This window comes from Mobula birostris, chromosome 18 (assembly GCF_030028105.1).
Source record: "Mobula birostris isolate sMobBir1 chromosome 18, sMobBir1.hap1, whole genome shotgun sequence".
Taxonomy (NCBI): domain Eukaryota; kingdom Metazoa; phylum Chordata; class Chondrichthyes; order Myliobatiformes; family Myliobatidae; genus Mobula; species Mobula birostris.
Genome location: NC_092387.1, coordinates 70,806,814 through 70,828,416, shown reverse-complemented (window position 1 = coordinate 70,828,416; position 21,603 = coordinate 70,806,814). Strand labels below are relative to the sequence as shown.

Here is a 21,603-nt window from a genome sequence, read left to right as displayed (position 1 = left end):
CCAATATTTGTTGAGACTGAAAATTTTTCCCAATTAAATTCAAAGTGGTAATTCATTCTGATTAATCTGGCTTCCTTCATCATCAGCAGGAATGGAAAGGGTCTGGATTTCTGTGTTCATTTGTCTGATCTTGTTTTGAAACAATTGTGTGAAGGTGAAGCTAGGTTTCCTATACAATGTTGAAGGATTGTGTTGGAAGGATAGGGATGCCTGGTGATCGCTTGTGACCGATTTATTCTTATCCATAATGTGTATGTTGATCTAGTCTGGGAAAAACAAAGGCATTCATCTATCAAAACTATCCATTCACCTGCTAGCTTTGAAACTGTTTTTAGATTAAAGTAACACACATCAAAGTTGCTGGTGAACGCAGCAGGCCAGGCAGCATCTGTAGGAAGAGGTGCAGTCGACGTTTCAGGCCGAGACCCTTTGTCAGGACTAACTGAAGGAAGAGTGAGTAAGGGATTTGAAAGTTGGAGGGGGAGGGGGAGATCCAAAATGATAGGAGAAGACAGGAGGGGGAGGGATGGAGCCAAGAGCTGGACAGGTGATTGGCAAAAGGGGATACGAGAGGATCATGGGACAGGAGGTCCGGGAAGAAAGACAAGGTGGGGGGGGGACCCAGAGGATGGGTAAGAGGTATGTTCAGAGGGACAGAGGGAGAAAAAGGAGAGTGAGAGAAAGAATGTGTGCATAAAAATAAGTAACAGATGGGGTACAAGGGGGAGGTGGGGCCTAGCGGAAGTTAGAGAAGTCGATGTTCATGCCATCAGGTTGGAGGCTACCCAGACGGAACATAAGGTGTTCCTCCAACCTGAGTGTGGCTTCATCTTTACAGTAGAGGAGGCCGTGGATAGACATGTCAGAATGGGAACGGGATGTGGAATTAAAATGTGTGGCCACTGGGAGATCCTGCTTTCTCTGACGGACAGAGCGTAGATGTTCAGCAAAGCGGTCTCCCAGTCTGCGTCGGGTCTCGCCAATATATAAAAGGCCACATCGGGAGCACCGGACGCAGTATATCACCCCAGTCGACTCACAGGTGAAGTGTTGCCTCACCTGGAAGGACTGTTTGGGGCCCTGAATGGTGGTAAGGGAGGAAATGTAAGGGCATGTGTAGCACTTGTTCCGCTTACACGGATAAGTGCCAGGAGGGAGATCAGTGGGGAGGGATGGGGGGGACGAATGGACAAGGGAGTCGTGTAGGGAGCGATCCCTGCGGAATGCGGGGGGGGGGGGGTGAGGGAAAGATGTGCTTAGTGGTGGGATCCTGTTGGAGGTGGCGGAAGTTATGGAGAATAATATGTTGGACCTGGAGGCTGGTGGGGTGGTAGGTGAGGACCAGGGGAACCCTATTCCTAGTGGGGTGGCGGGAGGATGGAGTGAGAGCAGATGTACGTGAAATGGGGGAGATGCGTTTAAGAGCAGAGTTGATAGAGGAGGAAGGGAAGCCCCTTTCTTTAAAAAAGGAAGACATCTCCCTCGTCCTAGAATGAAAAGCCTCATCCTGAGAGCAGATGCGGCGGAGACGGAGGAATTGCGAGAACGGGATGGCGTTTTTGCAAGAGACAGGGTGAGAAGAGGAATAGTCCAGATAGCTGTGAGAGTCAGTAGGCTTATAGTAGACATCAGTGGATAAGCTGTCTCCAGAGACAGAGACAGAAACAGAAAGATCTAGAAAGGGGAGGGAGGTGTCGGAAATGGACCAGGTAAACTTGAGGGCAGGGTGAAAGTTGGAGGCAAAGTTAATAAAGTCAACGAGTTCTGCATGCGTGCAGGAAGCAGCGCCAATGCAGTCATTGATGTAGCGAAGGAAAAGTGGGGGACAGATACCAGAATAGGTACGGAACATAGATTGTTCCACAAGCCCAACAAAAAGGCAGGCATAGCTAGGACCCATACAGGTGCCCATAGCTACACCTTTAGTTTGGAGGAAGTGGGAGGAGCCAAAGGAGAAATTATTAAGAGTAAGGACTAATTCCGCTAGACGGAGCAGAGTGGTGGTAGAGGGGAACTGATTAGGTCTGGAATCCAAAAAGAAGCGTAGAGCTTTGAGACCTTCCTGATGGGGGATGGAAGTATATAAGGACTGGACATCCATGGTGAAAATAAAGCGGTGAGGGCCAAGGAACTTAAAACCACTGAAAAGTTTAAGAGCGTGAGAAGTGTCACGAACATAGGTCGGAAGGGACCCCCACCAGCCTCCGGGTCCAACATATTATTCTCCGTAACTTCCGCCACCTCCAACGGGATCCCACCACTAAGCACATCTTTCCCTCCCCCCCCCTCTGCATTCCGCAGGGATCGCTCCCTACACAACTCCCTTGTCCATTCGTCCCCCCCATCCCTCCCCACTGATCTCCCTCCTGGCACTTATCCATGTAAGCGGAACAAGTGCTACACATGCCCTTACACTTCCTCCCTTACCACCATTCAGGGCCCCAAACAGTCCTTCCAGGTGAGGCAACACTTCACCTGTGAGTCGACTGGGGTAATATACTGCGTCCGGTGCTCCCGATGTGGCCTTTTATACATTGGCGAGACCCGACGCAGACTGGGAGACCGCTTTGCTGAACATCTACGTTCTGTCCGCCAGAGAAAACAGGATCTCCCAGTGGCCACACATTTTAATTCCACATCCCATTCCCATTCTGACATGTCTATCCACGGCCTCCTCTACTGTAAAGATGAAGCCACACTCAGGTTGGAGGAACAACACCTTATATTCCGTCTGGGTAGCCTCCAACCTGATGGCATGAACATCGACTTCTCTAACTTCCGCTAGGCCCCACCTCCCCCTCGTTCCCCATCTGTTACTTATTTTTATGCACACATTCTTTCTCTCACTCTCCTTTTTCTCCCTCTGTCCCTCTGAATATACCTCTTGCCCATCCTCTGGGTCCCCCCCCCCTTGTCTTTCTTCCCGGACCTCCTGTCCCATGATCCTCTCGTATCCCCTTTTGCCTATCACCTGTCCAGCTCTTGGCTCCATCCCTCCCCCTCCTGTCTTCTCCTATCATTTTGGATCTCCCCCTCCCCCTCCAACTTTCAAATCCCTTACTCACTCTTCCTTCAGTTAGTCCTGACGAAGGGTCTCGGCCTGAAACGTCGACTGCACCTTTTCCTACAGATGCTGCCTGGCCTGCTGCGTTCACCAGCAACTTTGATGTGCGTTGCTTGAATTTCCAACATCTGCAGAATTCCTGTTGTTTGCGTTTAGATTAAAGTGATGTGTAATTTATATTGCATACGGTGCATTGATTCCCTGCTAAATGTTGATTACAGAAAAATATTAAATTGTTTTAAAATTTGTAATTTATTTCAATAGTGGCATAGATAACACTTAAGTGATATAAATCACATTTAGCATTACAGTTTATGCAAAAATGTAACTTTATAAATGTAAATATTAACTGTGGTTATAGTGCATTTCAGAAGAAACTTATGGACACTTTGTGTCTCCTGCACTACTATATTAAAAGTTACAGTGGAGGAGCAGTAGTGTAACTTAGAGTAATGCGCAAGTACACTCTAAGTACAGTGTTCAATAAAGTTGAACATAACCTCCCAGATTTTCTATTCTGTGCCCCACCAAAAAATGCATCATGCCATATTCCTTTCTCACCATTCTACCTCCGTGTTCCTACTTGCAGGAATCTATTCACTTGAATCCAGATGTGTCAGAAGCTGAACCACTCTAATGTATCTTCATGTATAGTTATTATTAACAATGTGTTTGCCTAGATTACTGTGACATTTTGCCAGGACATTGCTAGGTGATATCTGTTGTCTGCATTGGCAGTTCAAGACAAACTAGGTCTATTTCTCCTTCTCTCAGGAAAAGCTTTGCCAGCAGAAATACAATGTTTCCTGCATAATGATTATGCCCCAGTACCAAAGGCGAGGCTTTGGAAGATTCCTGATTGATTTCAGTAAGTGCTTTGCTTCATTTGATTCAGTGCCTGATAAATAATGGGCTAAAAATTGATAAATGTCTGCTTTTACTTTTGATGTGGCTACATGGATTTGTGTATCATTAAGCATTGGAGACCTTGATACTCTTTCAGGTGTGAAATTTTATCCTTCTGATTCCTCTTGGCTTGACTTGAGAATGCAACAGTCAAAGCATGTTCCAGCACGCAAAGCCTGTAGGCTGAAGCAAATTGTTAAGGATTGAAATGAAATAGGATGTAATCAGTTTAATCAGTATTTTCTGAAGATCAAACATTTGATTAGAAGCAAAATGTAATATATTTGATGCTTTTCCAAACACATATATTAAGTTCAAGCAGTATGATACTGAAGGAAGCTTAGATGAAGCAGCTAAATAATACCTTTAAGAATTTATGATTGATTTTCCCTTTCAAAGACCTGAAAAAGAATATTCCTTTCGTCTTACACAAAATATTTATATAATTGGTGGCAATGTGTTAAAGGTGCAAAGGCCAGCTTCTCAAGCTGCCTTTCCATGTCCTAGGAGCATAGCTCACCATGTGAATATATGTGACCATTTGAGGTAATTTGAAGTGAAAGACCGCTGATATCTTCTGTCAAGGGTTCCTATGTTGTTCTAATAGGCCTCAAAAGGGCTGCATGAACTCTGAAAATATTTGAACAGAAACATTCTGTCGCTGATCTCTTTGTTGCTATCCCTGAATACAGATCAAATGCTTCCACTTACAATATTTGTTTACAAAGTTATCAGAATTCAAACATTAAGATTAAATCAAGCAAAATTAAATATGAAGTGTGAAATTTTGGATTTATACTGTACTACTGATGTAGCCAAAACTTAGCCATTCATTAACGGGTGAGAGGACTGGAAGCGCTTTAAAAAGTCTGTATTAACCAAACTGTAGAATACATTTTGCCAGATTTGTTTTGTATCATACTTCTTTCCCCTTTTGATGGTTTTCAGCATGTTAGTGGTAAATGCATTTGCTTAGGAAAGTATTAATAGTATATTTAACTTTCACTATAGAGATCATAATGCAGAATTCTGAGGTCATAATAATATGTGTGTAAGAAGTTGTATTCTCTATTTCTGATTTTATAACAGAAGTAACATATTTGGTCACCTGTTCAGTCAAATAGTGGGCGGTATTTGGCAATATTTTGCAGCATTTAGAGTTATAGAAAAATACACCACAGAAACAGGCTCTTTCTTCAGCACATCTAGTCTATGGCAAACCTCTTAAACCACCTACTCCCATTGACCCGTACCAGGACCATAGCTGTCCATGCCTCTACCATTCATGTACCTATCCAAACTTCTCTTAAATGTTGAAATTGAACTCGTATGCACCACTTGTGCTGGCAACTCATTCCACACCCTCATGACCCTCTGAGTGAAGAGATTACCCCTCATATTCCCCTTAAGCATTTTACCTTTCACCCATAGCCCATGATCTCTGGTTGTAATGGCACCCAACCTCTGTGAAAAAAAGCCTATTTGCATTTACACTATCTATACCCGCATAATTTTGTATACCTCTATCAAAATCTCCTCTCAATCTTCTATGTGCCAGGGAATAAAGTCCTAACCTATTCAATCTTTCCTTATAACTCAGGCCCTCCAGACCTGGCAACATCCTTGCAAGTTTTCCCTGTACTCTTTCAACCTCATTTACATCTTTCCTGTAGGTATGTGACCAAAACTGCAGACAATACTCTAAATTAGACCTCACCAACATCTAATACAACTTCAACATAACATCCCATCTCATGTACGCAATACCTTGATTTATGAAGGAAGGTCATAATGTGCCAAAAGCTTTCTTTATGACCCTATCTATCTGTGACGCCACTTGCAATGAATTATGGACCTGTACTCTGGTTGGTCCTACTGAAGTGCAACACTTCGCACTTGTCTGCATTAAGTTCCATCTGCTATTTTTCCAACTGATCCAGATCCCTCTGCAAGCCATGATAGCCTTCCTTGCTGTCCATTACACCCCCAATGTAGGTGTCATCTGCAAATTTGCTGATTCAGTTAACCACATTGTCATCCAGATCATTGATATAGATGACAAACAGCAAAGGACCCAGTACCAATCCCTTCAGTACCCCACTAGTCACAGACCTCCGGTCAGAAGCTGCCATCTACTACCAGTTTCTGGCTTCTCTCACAAAGCCTCAAAGCCAATGTCTTAATCCAATTTACTACCTCATCTTGAATGCTGAGCGACTGAAACTCCTTGTCCAACCTCCAATGTCGGATGTTATCAAATGCCTTCTGAAGTCCATGTAGATTCCTTCATCAACTCTTTCATCAAGAAACTCTGTAAGATTGGTTAGACATGACCTACCACACACAAAGCCATGCTGACTATCCTTAATCAGTCCATGTCTATCCAAATACCTATATTTCTGTCCCCTTAAAATACCTTCCAATAACTTTTCCACAACTGATGTCAGGCTCTCCAGCCTATAATTTCCTGGTTTATGTTTAGAACCTTTCTGAAACAGTGGAGCAACATAGCCTATTCTTCAATCCTTTGGTAACTCACTCCCCCTATATTGGCAAATAGTGGACAGTATTTGGCAGTATTTGTTACAGTAGATAGTATTCAACATCTGTATTAGCTGGTTTCTCATCTGGAACTTCAAGTAACAGCAACTCGGCATGGTGACTTAAAGTTAGTAACGTTTATAGAGCATTACAGGCCCTTTGACCCACAATGTTGTACCGACCATGAAACCTACTGTAGAAACTGCCTAGAATTCCCCTACTGCATAGCTCTCTATTTTTCTCAGCTCCATGTACCTATCTAAGAGGCTCTTAAAAGACCCTATTATATCCGCCTCCACCACAATCACCGGCAGTGAATTCTACACATCCACCACTCTCTGTGTGAAAAACTTACCCCTGACATCCCTCCTGTACCTGCTTCCAAGTACCTTAAAGCTATGTCCCCTCATGTTAGACATTTCAGCCCTGGGAAAAGCCTCTGGCTATCCACATGATCAATGCTTATCATCATCTTATACAGCTCTACCAGGTCACATCTTATCCTCCGTTGCTCCAAGGAGAAAAGGTCAAGTTCACTCAACCTATTCTCATAAGGCACACTCTCCGATCCAGGCAACATCCTTGTAAATCTCCTCTGCACTCTCTCTATAGTATCCACATCCTTCCTTTAATGAGCTGAACAGAACTGAAATGAACCTCTTCACACTTACCTGAGTTGAATTCCATCTGCCACCTCTCAGCTCAGTTCTGCATCCTATTGATGTCCCACTGTAACCTCTGACAACCCTCCTGACAGATCCCTGCAGAACACCACTGGTCACCGCCCTCCACGCAGAATACAAACCACTTACAACCACCCTTTGCCTTCCATGGGCAAGCCAATTCTGGATCCACAAAGCAAGGTCTCCTTGGATCCCATGATTCCTTACTTTCTGAATGAGCCTTGCATGGGGAACCTTATCAAATGCTTTTATACATAGATTGATTGATTGTATGTACATAAAATGATACTAGGCACAGGAATATCTGTACATAAGGCAACTGACAGGAAATGCTAAAGTAGTGGAGGTGTTAATCAGACCTACTGCTTGGGGAAATTAATGGCTCCCTGAGCCTGGTTCTCCTGGCACGGCTGCTACTTGGCCTCCTACCAAATGGAAGCGGGATAAGCCATCCACAAGTAGGCTGGGTGGGATCCCCCATGTCACCTGTTACTATTAATACAATATTGCATATTATATGATTTTAAAATTTATTGTAAATTTATTTGATGCAACCAATGGCCTTCACAAAAAATGAAATTAGTAGTTTACTGATGAATATCACAGGAACCTCCCTTTTTTTCCCCAACAGAAAGTCAAACCATTTTTGGCCACCTATTTATCTGTACCTATATTAGCTTACATTAGGGCATCACGATAGTGTAGAGGTTAGCATGACACTATTATAACTCAGGGTGTCAGAATTCAGAGTTCAATCTCGGCATCCTCCGTAAGCAGTTTCCACATCCTCCCGTCGTTGGTTTTCTTTAGGTGCTCCAGTTTCTTCCCACAGTCCAAAGACATACCACTTAGTAGGTTAATTGGTCATTGTAAATTGTCCCGTGATTGTCAGGGGTTGCTAGGTGGTGCTGCGCAAGGGGCATGTTACACGCTGTATCTCAAAATAAATGGTAAACTTTACATAAGAGTTAATATTTCAATACTATATTGAAACCAGTCCAACTATATTTAATAAAGAATATTAATTGAATGTTAAAGCTGGCCAGTATCTTTAAGATTTGGCATCAATTGTACAAAATTTGAGACAGCATTATCTACGGTTTGTTCAGGTTCCAACAGCTTCAATACGATCATTTGATTTGCAAAATATTTTGAAATATTTCATATTTTTCTTCTACTCAAACGTATTGATTAAAGTAACCAACTGTGTTCAATGTTTAATTAATCATGCAACAGGGTGATTTTGATTAGAGAATTAAAGTATTAAATCTGTATGTACTGTTTATTGGTGTATTTTGACATAAACTGGTGTAAGTACAGCTACATTTGATGAAGGAACCAGTGATGACACTGTTAATACTGATTTAAAATGCTGATAGCTTCAAGTCAAAGTGGTTTATTTATATCAGATGGGTTTCAGACTAGAACATGACTAATACTATTGCAAAATCTGTTGATTTTAAAAGCATTTAGCATTTTGGTAATACTGCCTCAGTTTCAGCTTAATAATAACTGCATTGATTTCATTTCGCAATTCTCTTAGGTTATTTGTACCGTGGTGTCTTACCATTTTTAACATAGAACAGTATACTCACCTTCCTTTTCTTTCTCAAAATAGGTTTTCTTTTCTATTTGAGTGTCTCATCAGTGCCTGATTTCAGAACAGGAAAGGAAAGCTAAATAAGCTAACAAAATAAATCAATGCAGTGAGGGAGAATAAATGTAATAAGGTAATAGAAAATTGGAATAATCACACACTGGAAATAGAGAGGAAAAAAATTAGCTTGAAAGCAGGGAAAAAGTTTTGTAAGCAGGATTGAAATGTCATGGAATGGTTAGTTATTAACTGGAATGATGAGGTTGGTAATTACCTGGAAGATCGGCTTTCTGTGTAGCTTAGAATGGATGTATAATGAGTAATTCTGCTTCTCTTTCTCCTGCCAGCGCACAAGCACACCCACTTGTACATGCATGCACTAACATGTGTTCTGGAATTTGGAAAGAGGTCAGGGAGCCTTCTAATTCAAAATCTGCTAATGAGTGAAAATAAGATAAATTATTAGATCATAGAATCACAAGATCGGAGGAAGACCATAAGACATAGGAGCAGAGTTAGGCCATTTTCAGCACATCGAGTCTGCTCCGCTACTTTATCATGGCTGATCCTGGATCCCACTCGACCCCATAAATCTGCCTTCTCGCCATATCCTTTGATGCCCTCACTGATCAGGAAATGATCAACTTCTGCCTTAAATATACCCGCATACTTGGCCTCCATCGCAGTCTGTGGCAGAGCATTCCACAGACTCACTACTCTCGGGCTAACAAAATTCTTCCTTACCTCTTTTCTAAAGGGTCACCTCAATTTTGATGCTGTGCCCTCTAGTTCTGGGTACCCCCACTATAGGAAATGCCCTCTCCACATCCACCCTATTAAACCCTTTCAACATTCGGTAGGTTTCAATGAGATCCCCCGGCATTCTTCTAAATTCCAGTAAGCACAGGCTCAAAGCTGCCAAATGCTCCTCATATGTTATCCCCTTCATTCCTGGAATCAGCCTCATGAAGCTCCTCTGGGCTCTCTCCAATGAAACACATCCTTTCTGAGATATCTCGGATCGAGTTCTCAGTATTCTCAAGAGGGAGGGTGAACAGCCAGATGTCGTGGTCCATGTAGGGACCAATGACATGGATAGGAAGAAGGAGGAGGTCCTGCAAAGAGAGTTTAGGGAGCTAGGTGCAAAGTTGAAGGACAGGACCTCCAGGGTTGCAATCTCAGGATTGCTACCTGTGCCACATGATAGTGAGGCTAGAAATAGGAAGATAATGCAGCTAAATACGTGGCAAAGGAGTTGGTGCAGGAGGGAGGGCTTCATGTTTCTGGACAATTGGGCCTTCTTCCAGGGAAGGTGGGACCTGTTCTGACGGGACGGGTTGCACCTGAACTGGAGGGGGACTAACATCCTTGCAGGAAGGTTTGCTAGTGCTGCTCCGGGGGGTTTAAACTAGATTTGTAGAGGGAGGGGAACCAAAGTGTTAGAGCTGATAAGGTGGAGGAGGATAAATGTCATGTGAGGACTGCATGTATAGACAGAAATCAAAGGTTTGTATGTGATAGAAATGTTCTCAGGTGCATCTATTTCAATGCAAGGAGTATTGTAGGTAAGGCAGATGAGCTCAGGGCATGGATTGGCACGTGGGATTACGACATTATTGCTATTAGTGAGACTTGGTTGCAGGAGGGGCAGGACTGGCAGCTTAATGTTCCAAGGTTCCGTTGTTTCAGATGTGATAGAGGGGGAGGGATGAAAGGGGGAGGAGTGGCATTACTAGTCAGGGAGAATATCACAGCTGTGTGTAGACAGGACAGCCCGGAGGGCTCGTCTACAGACACCATATGGGTGGAGCTGAGGAACGGAAAAGGTGCGACCACACTAATAGAGTTGTATTATAGACCGCTCAATAGTCAGAGAGAATTGGAGGAGCAAATCTGTAGAGAGATAGCAGACCGATGTAAGAAACGGAAAGTTGTAATAGGGGACTTTAACTTTCCACATATTGACTGGGACTCCCACACTGTGAAAGGGCTGGATGGCTTGGAGTTTGTCAAATGTGTTCAGGAAAGTTTTCTAAATCAATATATAGAGATACCTGTGAGAGAGGATGCAATACTTGATCTCCTATTAGGGAACCAGACAGGTCAGGTAACAGAAGTATGTGTAGGTGAACATTTTGGGTCCGGTGACCATAATTTCATTAGTTTCAAGTTAATTATGGATAAGGATAAGTTTGGTCCTCGAGATGAGGTTCTAAATTGGAGAAGGGCCAATTTTGTGGAGATGAGAAAGGACCTAGGAAGAGTGGATTGGGATAAGTTGTTTTCTGGCAAGGATGTGTTCAGTAAGGGGAAGGCCTTCAAAGGTGAAATCTTGAGAGTGCAGAGTTTGCATTTTCCTGCCAGGATTAAAGGCAAAGTTAACAGGCATAGGGAACCTTGGTTTTCAAGGGATATTGGCGACCTGGTTAAGAAAAAGAGAGAGGTGTATAGCAGGTATAGACAACTCAGAACAAATGAGGTACTTGAAGAGTATAGAAAATGTAAGAAAATACTAAAGAAAGAAATCAGGAAGGCAAAAAGAAGACATGGGGTTGCTTTGGCAGATAATGTGAAGGTAAACCCGAAGGGTTTCTACAAGTATATTAAGAGTAAAAGGATAGTAAGGGACAAAACTGGTCCCCTAGAAGATCAGAGTGGTTGTCTATGTGTGGAGCCTCACGAGATAGGGGAGATCTTAAAATGGTTTTTTTTTGCATCAGTATTTACTCAGGAAACTGGCATAGGGTATATGGAAGGAAGGGAAACAAGCAGTAGTGTCATGGAACATACAGAGATTAAAGAGGAGGAGGTGCTTGCTGCCTTACAGCGAATAAAGGTAGATAAATCCCCCGAGCCTGACAGGATATTTCCTTGGACATTGAGAGAGACTAGTGTAGAAATTGCAGGGGCTCTGGCAGCCGGAGGACTGGAGGGTGGCTCATGTTGTTCTGTTGTTTAAAAAAGGCTCTAAAAGTAAACCAGGCAATTACAGACCGATGAGCCTACATCAGTAGTAGGTAAATTATTGGAAGGTGTTCTGAGAGATCGGATATACAAGTATTTGGACAGCCAAGGACTGATTAAGGATAGTCAGCATGGTTTTGTGCATGGTAGATCATGTTTAACGAATCTTGTAGAGTTCTTTGAGGTGGTTACAAAGAAAGTAGATGAGGGAAAGGCTGTAGATGTTGTCTACATGGACTTTCGTAAGGCCTTTGACAAGGTCCCATATAGGAGGTTAGTTCAAGCTCTTGCTAATCAATCCCAAACAGTAATTGGTTGCTGGCCAAAGCTCTTTTTTGCTGTAATGACCCGTTGCAGCCTTTTATCCTCAGGCAATGGACCTGATTGGAATCCTCTCCTCTCAAAACTTCCATTGTCCGGATTGGCCGCTGGTCAGAGCTCTTTCTCACTGCACTGATCTACTGCTGCTGCCTTTTATTTCAGACAGTAGACCAGATTAAATTCCCCTCCTCTTAGAACTTCTGATGTTCAATGTCCGGATTGCCTGCTGTTCAAAGCTCTTTTTTTGTACAATAACAACATGATTTTGCATCAGTCTTCACTGGAATACACTAGCACTATGATGGAAGGCATCATAAAGTGAATTATCATTTCTAGAGAGGTTTCTTGGGAAACTGAAAGGTTTGAAGGTAGCTACATCACCCCTAACTCCACTCTTCAAGAAGGGAGAGGGGCAGAAGAAAGGAAAGTATAAACCGTTAATCTGACCTCAAATGGTTGAATGGTAGGTGATTAAGGGTGATAAAATAGGCCATAATCAGCATGGTTTCCTCAAAGGAAAATCTTGCCAGGCAAATCTGTTGGAATTCTTTGAAGAAATAGCAAGCAGGATAGACAAAAGAATATCAGTTGTGTACTTGGATTTCTGGTAGGCCTTTGACAAGGTGCCACACATGAGGCTGCTTAACAAGCTGCAAGCCCATGGTATTACCGGAAAGATGCTAGCATGGATAAAGCAATGGCTGAATGGCAGGCAGCAAAGAATGAGAATAAAGGGTGCCTTTTCTGGTTAGCTGCCAGTGACTAGTGGTGATCCACAGGGGTTTGTGTTGGGACTGATTTTTTTTTTACGTTACATGATAATGATTTGGATGATAGAACTAATGAGTCTGTTGCAAAGTTTGCAGATGAAGGGACAGGTAGTTTTAGACCATAAGACATGGGAGCAGAATTAGGCCATTCAGCCCATTGAGTCTGCTCAACCATTCCATCATGGCTGATCCCAGATCCCACTCAACCCCGTACACCTGCCTTCGCGCCATAACCTTTGATGCCCTGACCGATCAGGAAACTATCAACTTCTGCCTTAAATATACCCACGGACTTGGCCTCCACCGCATTCTGTGGCAGTGCATTCCACAGATCCACTACTCTTTGGTTTTGAAGAAGTAGAGTGGCTACAGAAGGAATTAGCCAGATTAAGAGAATAGATAAAGAAATAGCAGATGAAATATGGTGTCAAGAAGTGTATGGTCATGCACTTTGGTAGAAGAAATGAAACGGTAGAATATTTTCTAAATTGAGAGAAAATACAAAAAAAAACTGAGGTGCTAAGGGACTTGGGAGCCCTTGTACATGATTCCCTAAAGGTTAATTTGTAGGTTGAGTTGTGGTGAGGAAGGCAAATGAAATGTTAGCATTCATTTCAAAAGGACTAGAATATAAAAGCAAGGATGTAATGTTGAGACTTTATAAAGCACTGGTGAGGCCTCACTTAGAGTATTGTGAGCAGTTTTCGGCACATTATCTTAGAAAGGATGTGCAGGAACTGGAGAGAGTTCAAAGGAGGTTGACCAGAATGATTCCAGGATTGGATAGCTTAAACATAGAACATAGAAATCTACAGCACATAACAAGCCCTTCAGCCCACAATGTTATATTGACCATGTAACCTACTCTGGAAACTGTCTAGAATTTCCCTAGAGCATAGCCCTTCATTTTTCTAAGCTCCATGTACCTATCTAAGAGGCTCTTAAAAGACCCTATTGTATCGGTTTCCACCGCCGCTGACAGTGCATTCCATGCACCCACTCCACCACTCTCTGTGTGAAAAACCTACCCCTGACAGCCCCTTGGTACCTATTTCCAAGCACCTTAAAACTATGCCCCCTTGTGTTAGCCATTTCAGCCTGGGAAAAAGCTTCTGGTTGTCTACACGATCAGTGCCTCTCATCATTTTATACACCTCTAACAGGTCACCTCTCATCCTGCGTCGCTTCAAGAAGAAAACGCCAAGTTCACTCAACCTATTCTCATAAGGGTATGCCTTCCAATCCAGGCAACATCCTTGTAAATGTCCTCTGCACTCTCTCTATAGTATCCACATCCTTCCTGTAGTGAGGTGACCAGAAATGATATATGAAGCTTGTCATATGAAGAGTGTTTGATGTCTCTGGGCATGGATTCACTAGAATTCAGACAAATGAGGGGTGACCTCATTGAAACCTATTGAATGGTGAAAGACATTGTTAGAGTGGATGTGGAGAGAATGTTTACTCTGTGGGAGAGATAAAGACTAAAGGACACAGCCTCAGAATAGAGAGGCTCCCTTTTAGACTGGAGATGAGGAGGAGCTTCTTTAGCCAGCAAGTGATGAATCTGTGGAATTTGTTTGCCAGAGACAGTTATGGAGGCCAAGTCTTTATGGATATTTAAGGCAGAGGTTTATAGAGTCTTGATTGGTTAGGGCATAAAGATATATATATAGGGGAAGGCAGGAGATTGGGGCTGAGAAGAAAATTGGATCATCCATGATGAATGGTGGAGCAGACTTGATGGGTCAGATGGCCTGATTCTGCTTTTGAATCTTATGGTGTTATGATGGTTTTGGATCCAAGGAGAAAACCAACTTAAGTACCCCTAATGTTGCTTTCCTTCTGCATTCTTTTTAATGCTGTTTTCTGTAATCCTCAATGTCAGTAAGTCCAAGGAACTGATGGTAGACTTCAGGGAAGGGAAACCAGAGGTCTCCCTCTGATCAGAGATGGAGAATGTCAGTAACTTTAAATTCCTGGATGTCACTATTTCAGAAGACCTGTCCTGGACCCTTCAAATAAATATCATAGCGAAGGAAGCACGAGAGTGCCTCTATTTCCTCAGGAGTCTGCAGAGACTTGGCATGTTTTCAAAAACCCTGACAAACCTCTATAGGTCTGGTGGAAAGTGTGCTGACTGGCTGCATTACGGCCTAAAAGCACAAAATACTACAAAAGGTAGTGGATTCAGCCTCGTACGTTGCAGGTAAAACCCTGCCAACCAATGAGCACGTCTACATAAAACAGTGCCGTGGGAAAGCAGTATCCATCACCAAAGATCCTCATCACCCAGGCCATGTTCTTTTCTCGCTACTGCTGTCAGGTTGAAGATACAAGAGTCCCAAGGCTCTCACCACCCAGTGCAAGAACAGTTATTACCCCTCAATCATCAGGCTCTTAAACAACAGGGGATAACTACATTTATCTAAGGACTCTATCTTGTTATTTCAAGCTTGTTAGTTATTGATATTTATTTCTATCTGCCTTTGCAGTTTGTTGTTCATTGATCCTGTTTACAGTTACTGTTTTGTAGATTTGCTAAGTATGCGTGCAGAAAAAGAATCTCAGGATTGTATGTGGTGACGTATGCGTACTCTGATAATATATTTTAGTTTGAACTTTGCATTTTGAACTCTAATCCTTGCTTAGGTTACTTACTTTCAAGGCAAGAAGGACAGGCAGGATCACCTGAGAAACCCCTGTCTGACTTGGGACGGCTTTCATATCTAGCATATTGGAAGAGTGTGATACTGGAATACCTGCAACGGCATCAGGACAAGCAAATCAGCATCAAGGGTATCAGCAGAGAAACAGGAATGTGCCCACATGACATTGCAATGACTCTACAGCAGCTGAAGATGATTGACAAACAGCAGTGCAAGTAGGTATCAGTATATAAAGTATAAAAGATGTGTAAACAAATTGATCCTTTTTGGAAATCCACATCTGATGACATTATTTTCCAGTGACCTGATTGATATATCTGTGAACTACATGTTCAAAGGTGCTTCCTGGGAAACTGCAGTCTTTAGGTTTCATGTTCTATGTTTCATAGACCTCAATGGAATATATTGGGTAGTATTCAGGAAAAAACATACAGATAACTTTTTAAGTTGTGTGATATCACTTTCTGTAAGTGCTGTTTGAAAGGGTATTATAAAAGGAATGGAACTTGCCTTTCTCCCTCAAGAACTGTAAGTGAGAATTTCCACAGCCTGCTCTGGTGGTTCACAGAGAAGTCAAGGATTGCAGAGCAGCTAAAAACAAATCTCGAGCAATCTTGGCAAATAGACCTATAGGCTGCAACTAACAGACTTGTGGATAATAGGAATCTGTGCTACAAACATGGTCTGAGTGTAAATTAGAAATATTTTATTCCTGGATGAGTATAGTATAGGAATAGAGTGAGGTGAAGGATAAATGCGTGACTGAGGGATTGGAGCAGGGGGCAGGGATTCAGATTTCTGGATCATTGGGACCTCTTTTGGGGCAAGTGTGACCTATACAAAAAGGACAGGTTGCACTTGAATCCGAGGGGGACCAATATCCTGGCAGGGAGATTTGCTAAAGTTATTGGGGAAGATTTTAAACTAGAATTGCTGGGGGGTGGGAACCGAACTGCAGAGACGGAGGAAGGGGCCGTTGGCTTACAAAAAGAGAAAGCTTGGAGACAGTGTGAGAGGGAGGAGAGGCAGGTGACAGGGAAGGGATGTGCTTAGACCAATAAAAACACAAAATAATCTGCAGATGCTGGGGTCAAAGCAACACTCACAACACGCTGGAAAAACTCAGCAGGTCAGGCAGCATCCGTGGAAATGATGAGTTGACGTTTCGGGCTGGAACCCTTCGTCAGGTTCCGGCCCGAAACGTCAACTCATCATTTCCACGGATGCTTCCCGACCTGCTGAGTTCCTCCAGTGTGTTGTGAGTGTTGCTTAGACCAGTGGTTTGAGATGTGTCTATTTTAATGCAAGAAGCATCATGAACGAAGAGGATGAGCTTAGAGCATGGATCAGTACTTGGAGCTATGATGTTGTGGCCATTACAGAGACTTGGATGGCTCAGGGGCAGGAATGGTTACTTCGAGTGCCAGGCTTTAGATGTTTCAGAAAGGACAGGGAGGGAGGCAAAAGAGGTGGGGGCATGGCACTGCTGATCAGAGATAGTGTCACAGCTACAGAAAAGTAGGAAGTCATGGAGGGATTGTCTACTGAGTCTCTGTGGGTAGAAGTTTGAAACAGGAAGGGGTAAGTAACTCTGCTGGGTGTTTTTTATAGGCCGCCCAATAGTAACAGGGACATCGAGGAGCAGATAGGGAGACGAATTCTGGAAAGGTGTAATAATAACAGGGTTGTCGTGGTGGGAGATTTTAATTTCCCAAATATTGATTGGCATCTCCCTAGAGCAAGGGGTTTAGATGGGGTGGAGTTTGTTAGGTGTGTTCAGGAAGGTTTCCTGACACAATATGTCAATAAGCCTACAAGAGGAGAGCTGTACTTGATCTGGTATTGGGAAATGAACCTGGTCAGGTGTCAGATCTCTCAGTGGGAGAGCATTTTGGAGATAGTGATCACAATTCTATCTCCTTTACCACAGCATTGGAGAGGGATAGGAAGAGACAAGTTAGGGAAGCGCGTATTTGGAGTAAGGGTAGAAATATGAAGCGATCAGGCAGGAACTTGGAAGCATAAGTTGGGAACAGATGGTCTCAGGGAAATGTATGGCAGAAATTTGGCCAATGTTCAGGGGATATTTGCGTGGCATTCTGCATACGTACGTTCCAATGAGACGGAAAGGATAGTAGGGTGCAGGAACCATGGTGTACAAAGGCTGTTGAAAATCTAGTTAAGAAGAAAAGAAAAGCTTACGAAAGGTTCAAAAAAGTAGGTAATGACAGAGATCTAGAAAATTATAAGGTTAGTAGGAAGGAGCTTAAGAATGAAATTAGGAGAGCCTGGAGGGGCCATGAGAAGGCCTTGGTGAGCAGGATTAAGGAAAACCCCAAGGCGTTCTACAAGTATGTGAAGAGCAAGAGGATAAACGTGAGAGAATAGGACCAATCAAGTGTGACAGTGGAAAAGTGTGTATGGAACTGGGGGAGATAGCGGAGGTACTTAATGAATATTTTACTTCAGTACTCACTATGGAAAAGGACCTTGGCGATTGTAGGGCTGACTTACAATGGATTATAAAGCTAAAGACATTAAGAAGGAGGATGTGCTGGAGCTTTTGGAAAGCATCTAGTTGGATAAGTCTACAGGACCAGATGAGATGTACCCCAGTCTACTATGGGCGGTAAGGGAGGAGTTTACTGAACCTCTGGTTCTTTTTACTGATTCTTTGCATCATCAATGGGGACGACAGAGGTTCCAGAGGATCATTGGGTTGCAGATATTGTTTCCTTATTCAAGAAAGGGAGTAGAGATAGCCTAGGAAATTATAGACCAGTGAGTCTTACTTCAGTGGTTTGTAAGTTGATGGAAAAGATCCTGAGAGGCAGGATTTATGAACATTTGGAGAGGCATATTATGATCAGGAATAGTCAGCATGGCTTTGTCAAAGGCAGGTCATGCCTTGTGAGCCTGATTGAATTTTTTGAGGATGTGACTAAACACATTGATGAAGCTAGAGCAGTAGATGTCGTGTATGTGGATTTCTGCAAGGCATTTGATAAGGTACCTCATGCAAGGCTTATTGAGAAAGTAAGGAGTCATGGGATCCAAGGGTCCTGGCTTTGTGGATCCAGAATTGGCTTGCCCACAGAAGGCAGAGAGTGGTTGTAGGTGAGTCATATTCTGCATGGAGGTCAGTGACCAGTGGTGTGCCTCAGGGATCAACTCTGGGACCCCTTCTCTTTGTGAATTTTATAAATGACCAGGATGAGGAAGTGGAGGGATGGGTTAGTAAATTTGCTCATGACACAAAGGTTGGGGGTGTTGTGGATAGTGTGGAGGGCTGTCAGAGGTTACAGTTGGACATCAATAGGATGCAAAACTGGGCTGAGAAGTAGCAGATGAAGCTCAACCAAGGTAAGTGTGAGGTGGTGCATTTTGGTAGGTCAAATATGATGGCAGAATATAGTATTACTGGTTAGACTCCTGGCAGTGTGGAGGCTCAGAGGGATTTTGGGGCCCGAGTCCATAGGACACTCAAATCTGCCACGCAGGTTGACTCTGTGGTTAAGAAGGCATGCGGTACATTGACCTTCATCAACCATGGGATTGAGTTTAAGAGCCGAGAGGTAATAACCGTGGTCAGACCCCACTTGGAGTACTGCGCTCAGTTCTGGTCATCTCATTACAGGAAGGATGTGGAAACTCTAGAAAGGGTGCAGAGGAGATTTACAAGGATGTTGTCTGGATTGGGGAGCATGCCTAATGAGAATAGGTTAAGTGAACTTGGCCTTTTTTCCTTGGAGCGATGGAGGATGAGAGGTGACCTGATAGAGGTGTATAAGATGATGAGAGGCATTGATCGTGTAGATAGTCAGAGGCTTTTACCCAGGGCTGAAATTGCTTACACGAGAGGGCACAGTTTTAAGGTGCTTGGAAGTAGGTACAGAGGAGATGTCAGGGGTAAAGTTTTTTACGCAGAGAGCAGTGAGTGTGTGGAATGGGCTGCTGGCAATGGTGGTGGAGACAGATACGATAGGGTCGTTTAAGAGACTCCTGGCTAAGTACATGGAGCTTAGAAAAATAGAGGGCTATGCATGACTCTAGGTAATTTCTGAAGTAAGGACATGTTCGGCACAGCATTGTGGGCCAAAGGGCCTGTATTGTGCTGTAGGTTTTCGATGTTTCTATATTTCTATTTTCTGGGAAGTATATTAAACTGTTTGAGTCACCAAATGAGGATTTTATTAATAGATCTTTTATTCACTTTTAATTTTTAGGCTAGCTTTTATCGCCTAATACAAAAGCTGTTCAGACAGTTGCTAGCTGTGGTGAAAAATTACTCAGCTAAAATATTGACTTTTGCCCTCTGCAAGATACTACCAAACCAATTGAATACTACCAGCATTTTCTGTTTTTATTACTCTTTAATAGTGTTCATTTAATATTACAACATTAAATTTCCACTGATAAACCTTTTCATACATTGTAAGTCAGTGGTTGGGACAATTCGGTTGTCTGAAAGAAAACCTATTCCATTATTCTGGTATTGTCTTAAGGATGGGGAAGTGCAGAAGCACTGATTAGAAAGCATGATTACAACACTGTAACACAGGGATGGATCTCACCACTAAGGCATAATTCGCATTTTTGTAAAAGTAATGCAAGGAGTTTGTATAACTGTAATATAAGAATTGTCACAAAGGTTGCTTGTGTAGGATGAAAAGAAAGCTTCTCAAGAAAAGAAAATAACTTTGTCTGATGATCTACTAAGACCACCATTAGTGTATCCTATGAAGAATTAACACATGAGCAGTGTTAGAAACCGTATTTTATTTTTGTAGGTTTGTTATAATCCGAAGGCAAAAACTCATTCAGGAGCATGTGGGAAAGCTGCATACCAACCCACGTCTCAATGAAGTGGACCAAGAAAGCCTGCGGTGGACTCCATTAGTCGTTTCCAGTGCTGCTGCCTCTGAAGAGGAGATGGAGGCAGAAAAAGAGGTATTTTCATGAAAGGAAGTTTAAATCATCTTACTGAAATGTATTTCACCATGACACTTGCTCAGTTCTGTTTTGAATGATTTTATGCCACTTTTCATTTGGGATACTCAGTGATATGTATACAACTAATACTTCTCTGACCTTTTCATAACATGTTATAGTCGTAACTCTTACACCTTAAGTCTGCAAGACATAGGAACAGATCTAGGCTGTTTGGCCCATTGAGTCTGTTCCTTTATTCCATCGTGTCTGATTTATAATCCCTCTCAATCCCATTCTCCTGCCTTCTCCCCATAACCTTTGATAACCTCACTAATCAAGAATCCTCCGCTTTATATATAGCTAATGACTTGGCTTCCACAGCCATCTGTCAGAATGAATTCCACAGATTCACCACCCTCTGGCTAAAGAAATTTCTCCTTATCTCTGTTCTAAATGGACACCTCTAGTCTGAGGCTGTGCCCACTGATCCTAAACTCACACACTACAGGAAATATCCTCCCCGCTTCCGCTCTGTCTAGGTCTTTCAATAGTCAATACTTTTCAATGAGCTCCCCCATCATTTTCCTAAACTCCAGAGAGTACAGGCCCAGAGCAATCAATGCTCATGTTAACCCTTTCATTCCCAGAATCATTCTGGCCACCACCTTCTTTCTATTTTTTTCTTTTTTTTTAAAAAAAATTGTCCACACCCGCGCTCCCGCCATCGCTGCAGCTCCCACCCGAACAATCACCACCTTCAGTGCTATCTTTTTTGAGATAAGGGGCCAAAAACTGCTCACAGTATTCCAAGTGTGCTCTGAGTAATGCCTTATAAAACCTCAGCATTACATCTTTGCTCCTATACTCTAGTGCTCTGCAAATGAATGCTAACAATGCATTTCCCTTCCTTTTCACTGACTCAGCCTGCAAGTTAACCTTAAGGGAATCCTGCACGTGGACTCCCAAGTCCCTTTGCACCTCTGATTTTTGAATTTTCTCCACGTTCAGAAAATAGTCTACGTCTTTATTCCTTCTATCAAAGTGCATGACAAAAGACTTCCCAACATTATATTCTATCTGCCACTTCTTTGCCTATTCTCCCAATCTGTCTAAGTCATTCTGCAAGCTCCCCGCTTCCTCAAATCTTCCTATCCCT

At 42.8% G+C, this 21,603-nt stretch overlaps 1 protein-coding gene across 5 annotated transcripts in view; it reads left to right on the top strand.

The window, feature by feature from the left end:
* The window catches only part of kat6b (K(lysine) acetyltransferase 6B), a 236,014-nt gene that overhangs the window by 178,224 nt on the left and 36,187 nt on the right, over positions 1–21,603 (top strand). For all 5 annotated transcript variants that reach the window (XM_072282937.1, XM_072282935.1, XM_072282936.1 and 2 more), the window contains 3 exons: positions 3,839–3,932; positions 15,499–15,730; positions 20,306–20,465. In XM_072282937.1, the coding sequence (XP_072139038.1) occupies positions 3,839–3,932; positions 15,499–15,730; positions 20,306–20,465 (486 nt within the window). The remainder of the gene's footprint in view (positions 1–3,838; positions 3,933–15,498; positions 15,731–20,305; positions 20,466–21,603) is intronic.